The sequence below is a fragment of the Carassius carassius genome, chromosome 21, assembly GCF_963082965.1.
Source record: "Carassius carassius chromosome 21, fCarCar2.1, whole genome shotgun sequence".
NCBI lineage: Eukaryota > Metazoa > Chordata > Actinopteri > Cypriniformes > Cyprinidae > Carassius > Carassius carassius.
The window spans coordinates 28,417,986-28,437,795 of NC_081775.1; the positions used below are offsets into that span (position 1 = coordinate 28,417,986).

At 36.5% G+C, this 19,810-nt stretch overlaps 1 protein-coding gene across 1 annotated transcript; it reads right to left on the reverse strand.

Moving 5' to 3' along the window:
• Nucleotides 1-1,301: 1,301 nt before the first annotated feature.
• LOC132098067 (uncharacterized) lies at nt 1,302-18,256 on the reverse strand. Its single transcript, XM_059504182.1, has 3 exons — nt 18,100-18,256; nt 4,338-4,846; nt 1,302-3,218 (listed from the first exon to the last, which is right to left on the reverse strand). The coding sequence occupies exons 1-3, from the start codon at nt 18,175-18,177 to the stop codon at nt 2,825-2,827; spliced, it is 981 nt and encodes a 326-aa protein (XP_059360165.1). The 5' UTR covers nt 18,178-18,256; the 3' UTR covers nt 1,302-2,824.
• Nucleotides 18,257-19,810: the final 1,554 nt, after the last annotated feature.

The window sequence follows — 19,810 nt, forward strand, 5'->3', positions numbered from 1 at the left end:
GCAACAGTATCCGAGTCCTTTCTCCCCTGGCGGAGGAAAATTGCTTTGATCTTATAATGGCGGAAAGGCCATTTTCTGTAGTGCATTTCCAAGTGGAGGTTCAGTCGAGGTCTCTGTGACCTTCTGCGATGCACAAACAGATCACATTTATGTGGTTTTCAGTTAAATTATGTTTAAACGAGCAACTGTGATGTTTGATTCCTTGTTTTGGATGATTTTGTGCATTTAAAATGAGGACTGGAGTGAAATGTAGTTAGATATTCAGCATTATAATACTGTGAATCTGTTGTTTTCTCTGTCTTAAACATGGATTTAATGATTTGGTCATCTTTAGGCTAAAAGTAGCAAATACTTGTTTTTAAACAATTTATAGTTGCATAAAAATCAAAATTTGCCTTTTTGTTATCTTATCCAAGATCTGAATGAGTTTGTTTCTTCAACATCACTTGCTCACAAATGGATCCTTTGCCGTGAATGGGTGCTGTCAGAATGAGAGTCCACAATAATCCACAAGTAACCCAGACATCTCCAATCCATCAGTTAACATCTTGTGAAGTGAAAAGCTTAGTGTTTGCAAGAAACAAATCCATTTTTTTAACCATGGCTAAAATTTAAGTAAAATAAAAAAGTAATCTCATCTGAATCAGGAGAGAAATATGCACAGATCAAGCAGCATTTACAAGCGAAAACAGTTCTAAACAAATATTTTGTTGGATTTTGATTTTAGAGATGGACTTTTTGACACAAGGAAGCATAAGTATGGATTATGAATGGATGGATTATGGATTATGTTTTTTTATTTTTGTCCGAAAGCAACATTTTGAAATGAAAATGCCTTAATGTTTTCTACAGACATTCAGCTTTTTGCTTTACAAAATGTTAATTGATGGACTGGATTCATGTGGATTATTGTGATGTTTTTATCAGCTGTTTGGACTCAATCTGATGGCACCCATTCACTGCAGAGCAACTGATGTCAAGCTACATTTCTCCAAATCTGTTCTGTTGAAGAAACAAAATCATTTACATCTTGGATATCTTGAGGATGAACACATTGTCCACAAATTTAGCATCTGCCTCTTTTCCTTTTTGGATATTCTTTACAATATGGTAATAAAGTTGATGCCAACATTAAATCTGCAAGCCACTTTTGTATTTGTAATTGTCTTCATTGAGTGAGCTGCTGTTTAGATGCAATGCTAATAGGCTAGGATCTTATCAAGCTGTTGCTTTGAATGATAAATGTGTGGTCATTTCTAACACACTGAAACTGTAAAAGCAATGCACAATTCTAAACAAGATATTGTTCACATACACTTTATTAGCTCTTACAGTGATTTTTGTTGTTTGACAAAACTCGCAGTGCAGAGATACGTATTTTTGTACAAGATTTTATGACTGCACAAATATACCGAAAAGCATTTAAATATACTAAGATCCACGATTTCTCTCACAAATTCATAATAGTCAGATTACAAACCCAGAGGGCAAGAAGTTGAGACAGTGATTAGTATCAGACAGAATGTTTCGAAGCCAAGTCAAGGGACAAAATACACTTCATCAAGCTTGCATAGGATGCATATGACACTAATAAGATAGTACATCACTTCAGACAGCCAATCAGAGAAAGAGAGGACAGGAAACAGGTTTGACATTTAGATAGGCTCATTTTGAGACTGAACTCTTGTAGTGCTGCCTACTGCTATATAAAGCAGCTGATCTGATGTTGTGCTGCTGTTTAAACCTGTACCAGACATCTTATGCAATAAATAGATTTTAATCATTTTTGTTTTTCAATCATTTGTTTCCAGAAAAGAAAAGAAAAAATTTAGCTTAATTTCTGAAACAATATACAATAGGTATAGGAGTAGATATAGCAATGTCAAATATTTAACTGATCTGATTCATAAGTCTGTAAATATAACACAATATGAAACACCGTGTCTCCAAACACACTGACAGCTGTAGCAAAGCTCTGATATATTTGGATCTCTGTAGAACCACAGTCATGCTGCTTGTAGCTATTGAGAGACTCAGGGATTCTGGGTAATTTTGTCACGTGCATTAGGGAGAATGCACATGACAAAACATCACCTAAATGCTGTTCAAGCTGTGGTTTTGTTTGTGGTTTTGAGTAATTCAACAGATCTTATTTAGAGTGAAGCATCTTTTAAAACCATCTCAGTCTGTAATAAAGATTAGTGTGACCTTGATCCTGTTGATTCTGACAAAAACAGCGATGAGCTGCTTGTGAAAGCCAGTAACTGATGATAATTTCCATGTCGGTAAGGTCATTTAATGCCTGTACTATGGAAGCCTGTTTCCACCATGGAGTAAAAAAAATTAATAAAAATTAAAAAGGTGACTGAGACTGAGACTCACAGTTATGACTTTATACCAATTCCGAGAGAAAAAAGTCAGAACTGCAAAATGTAAACTCAGAAATCGGAGAAGAAAAGCCAAATTTTTTATATAAACTCATAAATCTTAGAAGAAGAAAAAAGTCATAATTGTGAGATATGATCTCAATTTTTTTTTGGCAGAAAAGGCCTTCCACACTGTATAATGTAGCCAGAAAGAAGAAAAACTAAAAGCATATTCCATAAGCTGTAATGTGTGTGGGATTTTTTTATAGTATAACACTGAAACAGAGTAATATCATATCAGAGTACCTCAGGAAGCAGACCTTGATTGGATTTAGGCAGATGACAATGAACACTGGCGTATCTGTAAGCAAGTGAAATGTTGCAGTCCCGCTCTCTGTCTAGTTTTCCCTCTATTTTCCCCCAAACATTTCCTTGTTATTCCCCCTTTCTTGTACTCTTTAGGCTGGCAGGTACTGGAGGATGTGCTGTGCGATCAGAGCGGGATCATAGGTCAGGGCTCTGCGCTTGCGGCTGTGTTTTTTGGGGGGTGGAAGGTCAGTGTCTATGCGCTTCATCCTCTGCAGGCCGACGTGAGGTGTTCTATTCCTCTGCCCTGGGACCTCGTCGTCATCCATGTCGCCATCGAGCCGTTTCACCCTCAATAGTGATGCCTCGACTTGGGGGGAGGGTCCGGGGCCGGAGTCCAGGGACCGGCGGGAGCGTTTTAGGGTGGGTCCTCTAGATTGCTCCATGTTGGCCACAGTGCTCAGATCTCGTTTAGCACGCTGGTTTGAAGGGCCTACCTGATTGCCACCTGACGCCAAGCTGGAGAGGATCTTCTCAACAAAGTACCTTTAATACATTTATTTACATTTATTAATTTAACAGACACTTTTATCCAAAGAATAGTACATACAAATTGTAGTATGTTTGCTTAAAGACAACTTGAAATTAAAATTCACCATAGCAATGTGTATCAACATGGCACAGATAGCATGACGCATGCTATTACCCCAAAAAAGGTTGTCGTTATTTTTTGTTTTGTTTTTTAAATTAACTGCATTTTTGGAACAGTGTTATTGTGGTAGTATTTTTTTTCTAGTTTTATTACTTTTTAGTAATTTTATGTGCTTTTTTTTATTCGTGTTTTTTTAATAGTTTATGTTTTCCATCTAATACATTTATTTACATTATTATAAACTTTCTGAATTTACTTTTGAACTATATTTTTTGACTCCCTTTTAATGTTATACAAATTTTGTTTTGTGAAAAGAAGAAATTTCATTTTTTTGGTGTTTGTTTTAACTGTATTACTATTTAGTTAAAATTTTACTTTACACTTTCATCTAATATTTATATTAGGCTATTATTAATATTTTGAATGAGCTTTGGTTTCTTCATTTTCAATTTTCGTATTTGTTGTAATTTTGTTATGCATTTGTCATTTTTTATTGAGATTTTTTTATTAGCTTTTGTACATGATTTTAAGTTTTCATTTAAATTGTATTTATTTTTTATTTTTTTGTGCTTGGGTTTCAGTTAGGGTGAGCTCAGTTGTAGTTTTCATTTATTTACAGTTATTACTTTTACCCCCGGTTTCACAGACCAGGTTTAAGCCTAGTCCCAGACTAAAGTGTAAATCTGAGCTGTTTTAACTGAAAGAAATTTGCACTGATTGATCTTAAAATATATCAGTGCCTTTGTTTTGTCTCATGATGCACACAGTTAATGATTTTTCTAAGGCAAGTTAAAAAAAATTACTTAAATGTCCTAACTGAACTATGGCCTAATCCTGGTTTAGTCTAAGCCCTGTCTGTGAAACCGGCTTTAGTGTTTTAGCTTATTTCAGTTAGCTTTATTTCAATCCTAGACTGTAAAAAATAAATCAATTCAAATGTTTGTAACATTTTTTGTTATTATAACCCTGAATCTGAGTTACTGTTCTCTTTGCGAATGACATGTTTTCTTTACCTGAGCATCTCTTGGTCTTTGTCCTGCTCTCTCTCTGGTATCCTGTTGGTGTTCGGAGCAAGTCCAGTCTGCATCAGTCTCTCCTGCTTGTAGCGGTTGAGTAGAGCCTGAGTAATCTGAGGGTCCAGAAGGCCCTGTCGTGAAGCCTGGGGCTTGGCCATGCTCACGGCCTGCTCGGTCTCATCGTAGTCTGGAGGGTATTGGCTCTGGAGATCACTCTCCTCCTCCTCATCTTCCTCAGGTTTGCCCTGTCCGTTATTCTGTGCTTCGTTCAGGAGCCGCAGCATCGACGCCAGATAAGCTGCTTCCTGTTCCCGCCTCTGATCGTTCTCCACTAGTCGCTGGAAGGCTTGTCCAAGACCTTGAGCTCTCAAGACCTCTGGCTGGTAGTACAGATCATTGCTCCGACTCCTGAAGTCAGCAGCAGGGTAAGACATCATCTGGGCCTCGTAGGGCACTGAATCCCGCAGGTCTCTTCGCAGACGGACTCCACGCATGGCAGAGAGAGGCTGACAAATACAGAGAGGAGGACAAAGAAATCAAACAGATGATTGGTGAAAATGTATTGTTTCTATGACAAACAACTTTGTGCACAGTTTGTTACTGACAAGTTTTATTTATACTCATTTGTACACTAAAACATGGCAGTGTGCAAAGACAGAGTTGCTTATTGTGCAGAGAGCAGTTCAAACTGTTTCATAATCTTTTCTGAACATTCAGAACAAACATACATGCGATGCATTGAGTTGTGTATGCAGCTTTTATGACCTCATATACAACACTAAAATGATTATTTATTAAAAATGGTCCAAAAAAAGGTGGATTACATATATGACTATAACATTTATGTTCTCTTTTGTCAACTACTCATATTGAACAACAAAGCTTTTTCTAATTCATAAAACATTGTTTGAAGTTGCTGTAAACACTTTTAAATGCAGCACTTAAAATAACACTACTACCTGTTAGATATCACTGAAATAAGATTCCTGAAAAATCACATCTGTTTCTGTGATAGTTCTACTAAAACAATGACGGGGAGCGTTTCTTCCCCCAGTAGAGGAGGCAGCGGAAGTCAAAAATCTCTCAAAAATAAACATATCAACGAAAGTGATATATTAATTTACTTTTTGTTTCAATTAATTTATCTAACAATGTGTATAACTCAGATGCATATAAAGTAGAACATATATTTCTTTAATGCGTAATTGGTGCGTTCGTGAAAGTGCATTTCGTTATTAAACTGATAAATCAGAATGAATATTTAAATGATGCAGGGTCAATAGCATTTTCGTTCAAACCAGAGCTGTTGAAAAGACGCTAAAAGCTAACCGATTAATTTTATTGGTTTGAATCATAGCCGCTGAAATTCAAACCATTCAATTCAAACGGCTCTGATTCAAACCATTCACATTAATCGTATACTACGGTGGCCCAGTAATGCACAACACAACGACATTAAAAAAGCAAACATAAGCTCACAACACAACGGCATTAAGCCACAACACAAAGACATTAACCCACAACACAACGAAATTTTCACAACACAACGAAATTCTCACAACACAAAAAATTCTCACAACACAACGAAATTCTCACAACACAAATACATTAAGCCACAACACAACGGAAATGCTCCCGACCACTAGGGGGCAGTTGGTCTGCAGAAACGGGCAATAGACTACATATTTCCTGTGAAATCTCAGGGCGAATAAAAGAGTGCATTGCCAGCTGCAAACTTTTATCCATAAACGATGAATATTAAATAATATTTATACATTTTGCTATAATACGACAAATTAAGTATACCACAGCAATATAATTATTTAATGAAGAGTTCCATAAACATCTGTGAGGGTGGTTTACACAGCTATTGCTGTGACCCGTTTTGTGAGGCTCCTCAAAGGTTTTTCACACTTCTCCCCTGGATGTAGAAACTCGAAATAAGTGGATTCAAATTAGTAATGTAAGATTTAAGGATTTCAACATCACTTCTGATACTTCAGTCTGCAGGCGCCTCTTCAAGAATGACAACAGCATGCGAATCTACACTAGGTAAGATCTAAACCTTTATTACTATATTAACGAGCACAATGTAGGCCTATTGTGAATTTTTTAATTGTCATTTATTTTTTGTCGCTGTGGTTGCCTGTTTGTTTAAAAACCTCTTCCATGGATCAAGGCAATACATGTTAATAGATGATTAACCCAAAAATAAAAAAATAAAGCTGTCATCATATACTCAACATTATGTTGCTGTAAACCCATGTGGCTTGCTTTGTTCATTGGCATACATAAATGTTGTAAATAATGTTACTGTCAGTCAGCTATCTAGATAGACCCCACAGAATAAATTCAGAACAGTTTAGAATGACACGAGGGAGAATAAGCTAAAACCCCAGCTAAAATCTTTTTACAGACCTACCTTTTTTCCACTTGTATGTCAATAGATTATACATTTTTAAGTATACTTCAGGTTCAGTTTAGGCAAACAAACTTTTTACATTGTTTGGTGTGTATTTTCTGAAAACATGTCTCATCCAATCTAGATTTGAGAAGAAGATCCATTTAATGGCCTTTTGGAGCATTATTGAACCTGCATTCCACATGGTTCGTGTGACCAGAGCAAGGACAGCTAAAGCGAGGAGAGAAGTTGGAATAACAAGCAATGCAATGGTAAATATTGATATTGTATTGTTTGTGACAGAGAAAGAAAATGTTGATGCACACATTACATGCATGTATCATAATTATTTAACATTTATTTTGACAGTGTCAGTCTCTGCAGCCCTTCGATGAGTTCCCCCTCTTCATGGTTCACCTTTCAGTCGATCTTCCACAGAGAGATCTGGCCTTACACAAAAAACTTGGGTCGGATTCATTTGGTTTTATTTGTACAGACTACAATATAAAATGTAAATTAAATATTATGTAAGTGCAAATATATGTAACTTTAATATGTTTTCTTGCTCACCAGTGTAGTGTAAACATGTAAATATCCACAATTAAAATTTTTAAACTTTGATACAGTTTTAATAGTTATGTTAAATACAAATACTAATAACTATGACAGTGTAATGTGTGTTACTATATTTTTATAACACTACTATATTTATAACACTTCTGCCACTTGGAGGACTGCTAGGTCAGGCAGATCACTGGTGACATCACTGTAAACATTCTCCTGAGATGAAAAACAAAGGTATAGTGTAAATTGACCATTAAGAAAAATAAAAGATTTCTACCATCATTACAAGTTGCATGCATAATGAATAGAGCCATAATCATTATGATTGTGTTTTTGTCTTTTTTCTGTTAGGGCTAATCAAATAGGCATGTTATACATTATGAATAAAAGCAAGATATGAAAAGATGATGTATCAATATTAGACACTTTCCTCCTACCTTAACCACTCAGCGAGTTTCCTCTCTTGAAAACAGGACCACCATCCCACTGACAGGACCTGGCTTGACTCTCTAGGCATACCAATGGGGCGTGTTAATATTATTAATCAAAGTTTATTAATTATGTCATACATTAAAGAAGTTGATAATTCTCTTACTTACCATTGTTCTAGGTTTGTGCCAGCTCTGCTCCCTTCAGTGCAGCTCTGTACAGGAGGAACTGCACTGATTCTCACTTCTGAATAGTGTGCTGTCTGCTACAGTGCTGCAACAGTATGGATGGGAGTCCGTTAAAACAATCTGTGAAGATAATAACATTGGTTTACATATTTAATTGATTTCAGATACATTTGGAATTACTTTAATTTACAATGTAATAATTTAAAATGCAACTGACTCTATATTTAAAATAAATTATGACAAATAATTAATATTTTATATAGTTACAAACATGCCAATAGACTGTAAAGAGATCAGTAATATTTCAAAGGATGTCCCTATCTCTCTTAACCATTTCTGATCTTTTTTGCTTTTTACTGAATAGCTTTATCATGCTTGTGTTGGGGATCCCTGGAAAACCGTTATATACATGTGAACAATTAATTCAAGCTTCAGGTTACAGATAATATAATTTGAAAATATAACAATAACTGTCAGACTAAAGCCCCGTTCACACAATGAATGATAGCTATTAAGATAACGATAGAGTCCACAGCAGCGAACGATATAATCTGTTTATTCTAAGCGCGCACACGCTCGTCTGCTGCTTTACATTCTCGAGCTCGTTATAGCAGGATTCTGATTGGCTGTCAATGTTTTTAATCGTTCATCAGCTGGAAAAAAATAGTTCTTAAAGTGATTCCAATGATATTGTTTCTCTTCTTTATCATTATAGCTGTGGTGTGGACTCTTTTTTTAAATAGTGAGAACGATTTTTAAAACTAAATATCTTTATCGTTTTCTTTATAGTTTGGTGTGAACGGTCCTTTAAGATTTATTACGATACATGGCAATCTAAAAATGGCAACAGTATTTAAAATACTTTATATCAAGTGAAGAAGTTTATATCACAGCAAACACCTATCAGAACCACCGATGCAAATCAACGTGGATTACCGGGAGTTCTACTATCTCTTACGAGTTATAAAAAGATGAGGTTGACGGAGTTTAAAGCTAAACTCTAACTTAGCCCTGCTATTTTTGAGCTGATCAAGTCAGTGCAGCAGCGTTATCCAGCCTTATTAGCTAGATTTGCTAGAAGACGATAGAACAATACTCACCCTAAAGTTGTTGATGTAACGTTAACGTTTAATGCCCTTCTCCGCGCGATGAAATTCATTTACAGTCATCAGGAGAAGTTCTTGTAAGATGAAAAATCTTCTCCTCTTGTCAATTTGAAAGCTCTACGGAAAGAGCAATGGTTTCCCCGCACAGCACCGGATTTAAATAAGCCCCCCTGAGGAAAAACATTGTGTACAAGAGCAGAGCTAAACGGTCCAAATTGAAAATATTATCAATTTATTTTTTGCTCGATTCATGAATCGATACATTAAGATTATCAGGATATCAAAACATTTAAAAAAACCACGTTTTTCATTTAAAAATCGATTACACATATTAAGTTACACATACGTCTCGATGAAATATCGGTGTTTAACTTTCAACACTGCCCCCTAGTGGTCGGGAGCACTTCCGTTGTGTTGTGGCTTAATTTCGTTTTGTTGTGAGAATTTCGTTGTGTTGTGGCTTAATGTATTTGTGTTGTGGCTTAATGTCGTTGTGTTGTGAGAATTTCGTTGTGTTGTGGCTTAATGTATTTGTGTTGTGGCTTAATTTCATTGTGTTGTGAGAATTTTGTTGTGTTGTGGCTTAATGTATTTGTGTTCTGGCTTAATTTCGTTGTGTTGTGAGAATTTTGTTGTGTTGTGGCTTAATGTATTTGTGTTGTGGCTTTATTTCGTTGTGTTGTGAGAATTTTGTTGTGTTGTGGCTTAATGTCGTTGTGTTGTGAGCTTTTGTTTGCTTTTTTAATGTCGTTGTGTTGTGCATTACTGGGCCACCGTAGTATACAGTGTTGCCAGACGTACGATAATTATCGTAATTATCACAAAAAGTGGGTATGCGCCATATGCGCCAAAGCGATGGTTAATTTTTTTTTAATAATAAAAAATAAAAATGTATATTAAAAGTCGAAAAAGATGGATAAAAAAAAGCTCTCGGGGGCTAAAAATAGAAAAAGAAAGAGGGAAATGGAGATGGCATGTCAAGGGATGCGACAGCAGCTAAATAAGTGATTGTTGAAAGGCAACAGGTAGGATTTAAAATGTGACGTCTATGCTCGGAGAATATGTAAAACTGGAATATGAGCTGTAATTTATTCCGTCATCACCCGGGTGCTGATAGCGCACGCGCACAGATGAGACCTAAACAGCACACGTTGATATCTGTGTTTAAACCATAGACTGTAACAAAATATGGACGTAGTGTCCGTGATGTCACCCATAAGCCTAAAGTGTGCAGAGCGGGCCGTCGCCATCTTGGCAGCGCGTCACCGCGCGACTCTCCCGGATAATCGAAAATGGGCAAAAGGGCGGGAGCTGATTACTGAAGCCACGCCCACCTAGCGCGACGGCATTGTCAGCAGCCGCAATCCACCTGTCACTCAAGTGGCCACGCCCTTATTTATGCAGAACTTTAAGGCTTAGTATAATTTAAACGGATGAGTTATAAAAAAATTCACCCCCCTCACAGTTATCATGAAGGGCAAAATTAGCAATATAGACCAAAATAATTTTTTGAACCAGGCTGTAAACATGTTTTTTTCTGCTGTAAAGTTGGGCATTTTAACATGTGGAGTCTATGGGACTGACTCTCTTCTGCAGCCAGCCTCAAGCGGCCAGTCGATGAATTGCAGTTTTAGTCACTTCCTTATTGGCTTCACGAGAGAGAGCGCGAGGTGGCCGCTCGGTCAGTTCAAACAGAGGACGCGAGCTCGCGCACGCAGTGAGAATAATTGTGCATGTGCTCATTCGAAGCGCACAAACCCGCGCCTCAGAACGCGAGCAAATATAAGCTCTCTCTGAAGTATTTTATTTAAATGGACAAATTCTGACAAAAATTATGTCAAAATGCCGGTCTTGATGAGTATCCTATAGCAGACATAGCCAGCTGAACGTAGGCCACTGTATCAGTGCATTCTCTTAAAGTGACAGTCTTTATATTAATCGAACAGCAACAACAAAGAAATCACTCACTGCTCCTGATTAAAAAGCTTTTGTAACAGATTGTTTAGTTTCTCCTTATGTTGGTTTGAAAGGCTATAATGGTCAAATGGGTTGGTAGTGATGCTCCCTCTACTCAGATGTGGAAATCTATGATATCTGAAGTTGTAACTAGAAAGATTGAGGTATTGTCGCAATGGTAAATCGCTCCTGTTTAAAGTGTCTAAAGATTAAACGGTCATAAACAAAAACTGGATAAAATTTAGGTACAATCATATGATGAAATGCTGTATGTAAATTGTCCACATGTTCATGAATATGTTAATCATTTCCTGTGCTGTGTTTTAATATGTTTTTGTTTGTAATAATTTAAATGTTTAATAAAAAGAATATCTAAAAAAAATTAAAAAAAGCTTTTGTAACTTTAATAAAGAACAATCTTTAATTTATAGTCAAATATGTGATGCTGTTTTACATTCGATTACTTTATTAAATTTCTGTACCTAAAAACTAATACTAGACCTCTTTACTCTATTGTATTTATTTTTGCTGTTGCTCGCGAGCGCCAACCTCCCGCTCTCTCTCGTGAGACCAATAAGGAAGTGACTAAAACTGCAATTCATCGACTGGCCGCTTGAGGCTGGCTGCAAAAGGGAGTCAGTCCCATAGACTCCCCATTTTAAAATGCCCAACTTTACAGCAGGAAAAAACATGTTTACAGCCTGGTGCAAAAAATGATTTTGGTCTAAATAGCTAATTTTGCCCTTCATGACAACTGTGAGGGGGTTGAATTTTTTTTATAACTCATCCATTTAAATTATATTAAGACTTAAAGTTCTGCATAATTAAGGGCGTAGCCACTTGAGTGACGGGGATACATACAGTCGGCATCTAGTCATAGTTGGGGGCGGAGTCGGCGTGGGTGAAAACACAGCGAACATCGTGTGTATTTGAATGACAAAAATGCACATATTGAGCGCTCATTCCCAGAGACGCGTAGAACAATTCTAGTCTCTTTTAACTTTAATATTCATATACACTAGTCCATATCGATATTTGATTCATTTTACAGCCATACTGTAGATGTATTCATTCAAATATAGCCATATTCCATGACGTTCTGTTTTATATAGCCAGTTCCATTTGTGACTGGATTCCGCGATTCAATCGCTTCGCAAAAACAGACGGGGTCAATTTATGAATGAAAGTGTAAAAGTTCAGACACAAAACCAAGTTGTTACATATCCTCAGCTTTTTTTAAGTGGGTATACGGAAACCCTTGGTCTTTTCTAGTGGTATCACGTAGACTACACCTCTTATTAGACGTGTTTTCATGCGAGGTTAGGTTCGACACTAGGCTAACGTTACATAGTTTTGCTTCAGGTAGAATAATAAGGCTAAACCATGCCACTTTCTGAAACAACCTTACACAGTTTTGATAACGTTATAATGAACACAATGTTAACGTAGCCTGCCTGTGATGAAAGGCAGACTGCACACACACACGTGCTTAGTCTTGGGATTCCACAACTTCCCTTGATCATCCTCACAATTTATTGCTTGTAGCCATTTTGTCCTCCTTTCCGGTTCTGTATGTTTATTAGGAAGGATGTAGAACTTTAATTAATAATTTGTTAGTTTATTGGAGGTACAGAAAACGACACAGCAACTCTTCGGCATGATTGTCCCATGTATTTCAATTGGCGCCAAGGCAATGTTTTCCCTCACGGGCTAAATTCACATCACGTGCCGGAGCGTTCCCAGGGGGCGTCTGTATCTATTGCAGCTGTTGACACTGCCGTCGCGCTAGGTGGGCGTGGCTTCAGCAACTAGCTCCCGCCTTTTTGACCATTTTTGATTGTCCGGGAGAGTCGCGCGGTGACCCGCTGCCAAGATGGCGACGGCCCGCTCTACACACTTTAGGCTTCAAAAACACACTTCAGGAGTCTACTGGTGACGTCAAGGACACTACGTCCATGTTTTTATACAGTCTATGGTTGCTCGTAGTTAGATTTTTTTTTTAGTTATAGTTTCTCTATTAACATAGCACATACCGAACATCAACATACATGATGATGTCCGGCGCAATTATTTATTTAGAAGTGGGGGTGGGGGCGCCAAAATTTTTGCTGCATACCCCTCTAACACTGGATAGTTGCGCTCCTGGGGCCCTCCATTCTTGTACAAAATAACTTATGGCGCTTATAGATTTGTTCCGTTCACTTGCTATGTTGACAGGTAACGTTAACGTTTTGTCGTCAGACTCGGTATAGTTGTGAAATTAAGTTAATTAAAAATGGTTGTAGATGCTTTAATGGAGTTCAGTTATTTTGGTTACTTCAGCTAAACATTTGTTGTTAATTTAAAACAGTGCAAAATTAGTTCAGTTGACATTGACAAGTGACGTGTCTTTGAGCGTTTTTTTGGTTTTGTTAAGCCATGTCTTTGTGAAATTATTTAAAATTGTTATATATACTTGAATGGATTTTTTGTTGTTAAAAAACCACGGTGCTGAAAGATTTGTTCCGTTGATTTATAATATTGACAGGTGACGTGTTTGTGGTGGGCGGGGCTTTGGTGTAGACATCGGTAGATTACATTAATTCAAAATTGTTATAGATGCAGCAGTTGATTACAGATTTTTTTTTTTTTTGGTATTTTCAACTAAAGTTTTGTTATTGTTATGTATTGTTTAATAATTTAATGCAATTTAATAATGTAATCTTGCTTAGCAATTAATGAATGCTTACAGTGGACCAACTCTGATGAATAGCAGTAAGGGCAGAAGATTTCATGATTTGACGTACATTTGCCTTTGAGAGAACAGAAACACACACCGCCCACTTCAGTGACACTTTACATACTAATCATTCAAGCATTCGAGAGGAAGTATTAGTAAGCATGTTTTCCTCTCCTCTCATCTGCACTCCCATCCTCACGCCTACTCTCCATCCCCACTGAGTCAGACATTCAATTACACTCACACACTTTTGAGAATAAAAGAAAGATGCTTTCTAGAGCCTGAAATCACTGTAGGGTGCATAGCAAGCACATTCTGACAGTATGAGTAACCAGCTCCTCTTCTGCTTATATTAGTTCTGTCACTGGCACTGATGATCTACGTCCACCATTACTAATAGGAGACTCGTTTAAGCAGTGATTTATGGTCTGAGCCTTGAATCAGTTTCTCTACTTATGTTAGCCACTGAAAAGTGCTTGAGCTCAAGCCTGAGGTTATAAACGGAGTGCTGAGTCATGGCATTGTCTTCACCCTCTGTGTGCAACATAATTATTCTAAATTGCAAAGCGAGCACTGAGAGACAACTAGCAGCAGTACTCAAAAACTACCATGCACAAGTTTTGTGTTCTTGTAAAGCATATTCTGTGTCTAAATAAAACTTTTTTTGCGGAGTCAGTTTCTCAGTTCAAGCTCTATGTGGTATTTTAGGGCTGTCATGATAATAATAATAAATGAGGCAGATATAATGACAGGATTCCTCTGAGTGCTAGTTGAATCAGTGACTCACTCTGGTGCATTATGCCGTCTGTAGCGCTTCAGACGTACACATTGCGTGTGTGGGAGATCTTGCTGTTCGTATCATGAGTTCAAGTGGTGTCGATGTCCTCTGGTTCCTTACCATCTGCTCCACTCTGCATTACTGTGTCAGTGGAGATGTTTTTAATGTGAACAACTATCTGCAAAGTCATTTGAAAACTCCTGCAGACTCCAGGCAAAGTGCTTTCTCTGTCATCAGGTTGTATCTAGTTGTGTGTGTCTTTATACAATTTATTAGTGATTATCAATATACTTAATGGGTTTGGACTTAATTAATAAAGATACTGAAAAAGATGCTTCATGCACCCACTTCTATATAAAAAAAAATCCATGGCAAGTGTAAAAAACAGTTTACAATAAAACGTTTTTACAGTTTCAGTGTATAGATTAAGTGTAATCCAATCAGTGTTGTTATAACTAAAACTATTTTAAACGTTTTTGGTAATTTAAAAAGCTGAAATAAAAAAAAATAAAAACATTAAAAACCAACACTAATTAAAACAAACTCAATCCAATCAGTGTTGTTGTTGTTGTTTTTTGGTTAAAAATAATTTAGTAATTGATATAAAATTAATATAATATAAATATTAGATGAAAAACTTAAACCTAAAAACATTTTTAAAAATCCAATCTAAATGATAAGATTAACTAAAACTGTTAAAAACGTTTTTGTAATTTAAATCAGGCTCAAATAAAATAAATTATAAATATCAGAAAAAAAACATAATTAGAGATGTTGCCATGGAAGCTAACTGCCATAATACTAATATATGAATAATAATTACTAAAACTAAAGCTGAAAAAAAGCTAAATAGATAAAAAAAACCTATAAATAACTAATAGAATTACAAAACATTGTAACAAGATGGCTACAATTTAAACTAAATTTAAAATGCAAACTGAAAATATGTAATTAATAGCTAATTAAAAAATATAGAATATTATATAATACAAATAACGTCATTATAATACAAAAATTACACTGAACCCAATAATATGTTCACATATAGAGTCATTTAAAATCTTTAATTTGAATAATTTGTTAATTTAGATGGTAGCACATGAAACACATTTTAGATTAACTGACCATTTTTTTTTACTGTATAAATGGGTGGATGGAATAAAACCGAGAGTGCTCCCTGAAAGCTGTTGCCTTGGCAGCGTTCCTCCTCCGCTTGGAGTTATAGAGCGGCTGTTTGCTCTGCTAATGAGATTGTTCTACCTCTCCTATTGATTTTATCCCATGTTGTCCTTCAGATACGGCCCTTAATTCTTCACACTTTCCCAAAAGCACTGAAGTGTTTTTTCTTCAGCTCAACATGATTGTTTCAGTGACAGCTGCTGTCCGTGGTGCTGAAAACATTAGCGCACACTAATGACTGCTACAGATGCTCTTTCATGTCTTACAGACTAGTTACTTGAATTCACAGCTCTTTATATCAGCTGTCCACAGATCTCTCCAATGCATCAGTACTGCTGAATTTTCATGATAAAAGGATCTAGAGACGAGTATATCACAGGCCCTGTTGACTTGGCAAATTGATAGCAATGCTCTAAGCTTTACAAATATCAAAGCAAGGCCCTGGAATCATTACTGATTCTAAACATTCTAAACATTAATAACCTTTATTGAATGCTTGTTGCAAATAAGATTTTTTTTTAAATTCTATAGGGCTGAAACGATTCCTTGAGTAACTCGATTACAAAAAATAATCGAGGAAAATTCCTCTGCATCGAAGCCTCTTTTAATTTATTTTAAATCTCACGTCAGGTTCTTTGGCAATTATTTTTTTAACGTGACAACGCGTTTACGTCAACCACAAAGCGGAAGGAGACACAAGCGCTGCTTCGCATACTGCAAGGAGTCAGCAGTGTTTTGATTTGAGGGCGCGGGCAAACGTAAAGAGAACGTCATGGTGTGTTTCCATTGCAAGATATAGCTGTCATACCACAACTAGGGCCCTATGATTTGCGCGATGCAGAAAACGCGGAGGGAATCGCGGAATCCAGTCATAAAAACGGAATTTACCGATTTTTATGGCGGAACGGCAAGGAATTTGCCAAATTTTGAATAAATTCATAAAAAATATGTCATTGCACTTAGATAAAATCACGATATGGATTAATATCTGTAAATATTAAGCAGGAATAGTCCGTTTAAATATGAATCCTGCATGTTCTGCGTGTCTCTGTTAATGAATGGAGCAGAAGCTCGTCTTCATTCATTAAACACACGGAAGCGCGCATGAAGCTCGCGGTGAATTCAGCGTCTGCTGTCTCTCTAAATAAGGACGTAAACACATGAACAACATCTCCAGAACTGCTCTGACTCTGACTTTGATTTGAGTAAAACTAGCGTCACATCACATACACAGAACTGTAAAGTTACGCCAACCCGTCAAAATAAAAGTTCGGTTAAAGACTGTTGTTCAGCAGAATGTAGCCTACATAGCCTACTACTAAACTACTACTTTTTTTTATGTTTTAATCACACTACATTTCTTCCATGTTTTATTTTTTTTTATAGTAAATCCCCTTTGTTTACCAAAAAGTTAAGTAAATTTTCAATAATTAAAAGATAAATTAAATTAATGTTTTATGTGTTTAATGTGTTTAATCTCAGAAAATGCTTTATTTAAAACCCCAACTGAATGGCACTTAAATGCACTTAATTTATCTGTCAACTTTATTGTCATTGTTCACAGTACAAGTACAGACAGAGAAACAATGGGTAATAATTAAATTTTTATTTTTGATGTATGCATTGCATTCTATGCATTTAAAAAAAGAAATTCTAAAAAAGGAAACTTAGTTGTTCATTTTAAGAGATCCAGGAGTCTTATTTTCTCTTCCATAATATTGCAATTTAATTAAGCAAAAACACATTTTATCCGATTACTCGATTAATTGATTTTTGGTAGAATACTCGATTACTAAAATATTCGATAGCTACAGCCCTAAAATTCTATTAAATATTTTTGAGTTAAAAAACCAGAGTCAACAAGGACACAAGACTCATCATCTGTTATAAAATGGAGTTCTCCAGTTGAAAAATGCATGTAATGTTTAATGTGATCTTGGCTTGTTTGCAAGAGCTCTTGTTCTGCATCCATTTCTGTGCACTGTCTTTCTGAGAAATTTCCAGAATTTAATCAGGATAGTATTCGACAGTAAAGCCCTGTTGATATGTGGTCTGTTGTTGCCAGGCAATAATGATTTGTACGCCCTGTTTCACCCCATCTGGCTTGACTGATCTCATTGCTCTCTGTTACATATAAGTGTAGCAGAAATTAACACGCAGCCAAGCATTACATATTAAAAGCACCTAAATAGTACATTGTGTACTTTCACATATTCAATATAAGCCATGTGCAATGATTTGTATACAAACACTTAAAATTAAATAAGTTCCTCGTCCTAAATGCAATGAAATTGCCATTTAGCACCCTAGCAAGTAGGAACATAGAGATAAAAAGGAAGATAAACATTCAGATAAAAAAATTAGATCATCAGAGTGAAATAAGCACTTAGTCTGAACAAACACACACATGATGAGGGTCTGGTGTGGTGTTTGCTTTACCTTTGCTTCTGGTGTGGAAGTCTGGAACAGCGTCAGGGAGAGGAAGAGCAGAAGAGAGCTGGTCAGAAGGCCCGACATCCTGGAGTAGAGATTGAAGCTGCCTCTGCAGTGAAGAGAAATGCTGCCACTGTACACCAGCACAGAGACGGGCAGATCAAGGCAGAGAGAGAGAGAGTGCAGAGCAGAGGAGGAGGCGCTTCAGTGCTTCTTTGAACAGAGAGGCATTACAGAGAGAAAGAGAGAGAGAGCGAAAGAGAGTGTGCTTGTGATTTTAGTAAAGCTGATGGAAATATTTCCACTGCAATATAAAAAAAATCTGATCAGAGTTTAGTAATGCACATGTATGGAAATGGGTAGCCAACATAATGTCTGACTGTACAAAATATTAATAACAATTCACAATTTCAATAGGTTTTTCAGAGTTTTGTAGTAGTAATGAAACCTATTATAACAGACCTAGTAAAAAGTTAATCTATCTATATATACACATACAAGAACATAAAATACATATCAAATTTATAGTGAAAATGTTTATTCATACTTCTTAATTGTGTAAAAATGAGAAAAATCAAAATGCATAAGCCACAAATATTTGCAATACAGAGATTCAAGAGTAAACCAGCATAGTAAAGAGCTAGTGAAAAATTATAATTGCAGAACAGTAGAGAATAGACACTCAGTTCATGGTTATGGATTATAATTGCAGATAAGGTACATTGTGAATAAAATACGATGTAGATAAAATTTATATAATTGGAATTTTACTTGGAAGTTGAAAGAGTATTACAGTTCAACATGCGGAAATGTATTGATCGGTCTGAATTGATTGCTGTTCTTTCCTCTTCAGAATCTGACGTCCTCTTTTAGGTCAGAATAATCATTATCTGTAGAAGTAATCCTTTAACCTGTTGAAACAAATGCATTCTGCTGAGTTTTCCTCTCATTTGATGCAGCGATTTAAGAGTGCTAACGGAGTATAACAGCTTGAAAGTGACAAAACACAGCTTGTGTGAAAAACAGCAGTAAATTATATATAGCTATGTAAATTTGTTTGGGTGAAACAAACACTAGGGATGGGCAAATTGGATCTAAACTGTTTTACTTATTGCGATAATGATAATATAGCCTACTTGAAAATATTGTGATATATCAATGATGCTATAAATTAGGGCTGTGCAAAAAAATCGAATGCGATTTTCATGCACATCTCATCAGTAAAGACGCTCCTGTAATTAGAAATATATCTCAAGCACGTGCGTTCAGATCAGGGTTGCCAGGTTTTCACAACAAATCCTTCCCAGTTGCTTCTCAAAACTAGTCCAAAACTAGCCCAATCGCGTTTCCAGGAGGTTCCCCGATAAAAATTGCTTCCAGGGGTTAAAATAATTTTTTTTGGAAGGGTTGCCTTGGTAAAATTCGCATTTTAGGGGCTAATATCAGTTATTGGTAGTGGGGTTGCTTCAAACCGCGGATATGAAAAACAATCGCCCTACTTGGGTGCATGCGTTGACAGCCGCGCACTGTGTCCACGTGCAGGCACTTTTTTGAGACCGCGTGGATGGATGCGCTGCTGTCCGAGAGCCCTCTTCATGACGAAAATTACATAATGCGGACAGTGCGTGGATGCGGATGGTAAAATTATACTTTGGCCTTTATCAGTGGCACACGAGATGCGATGACAATATAAGGCCGGCGACAAACGGGATGCGTG

Excerpts from the sequence above, each read along its gene's own strand:
- LOC132098067 (XM_059504182.1), bottom strand. The coding sequence starts at position 18,177 with ATGTCGGGCCTTCTGACCAGCTCTCTTCTGCTCTTCCTCTCCCTGACG. Across the intron at positions 4,847-18,099 it reads CTTCCACACCAGAAGCAAAG|CCTCTCTCTGCCATGCGTGG; the intron begins GTAAAGCAAACA and ends TGTATTTGTCAG. Across the intron at positions 3,219-4,337 it reads AAAGACCAAGAGATGCTCAG|GTACTTTGTTGAGAAGATCC; the intron begins GTAAAGAAAACA and ends AATGTATTAAAG.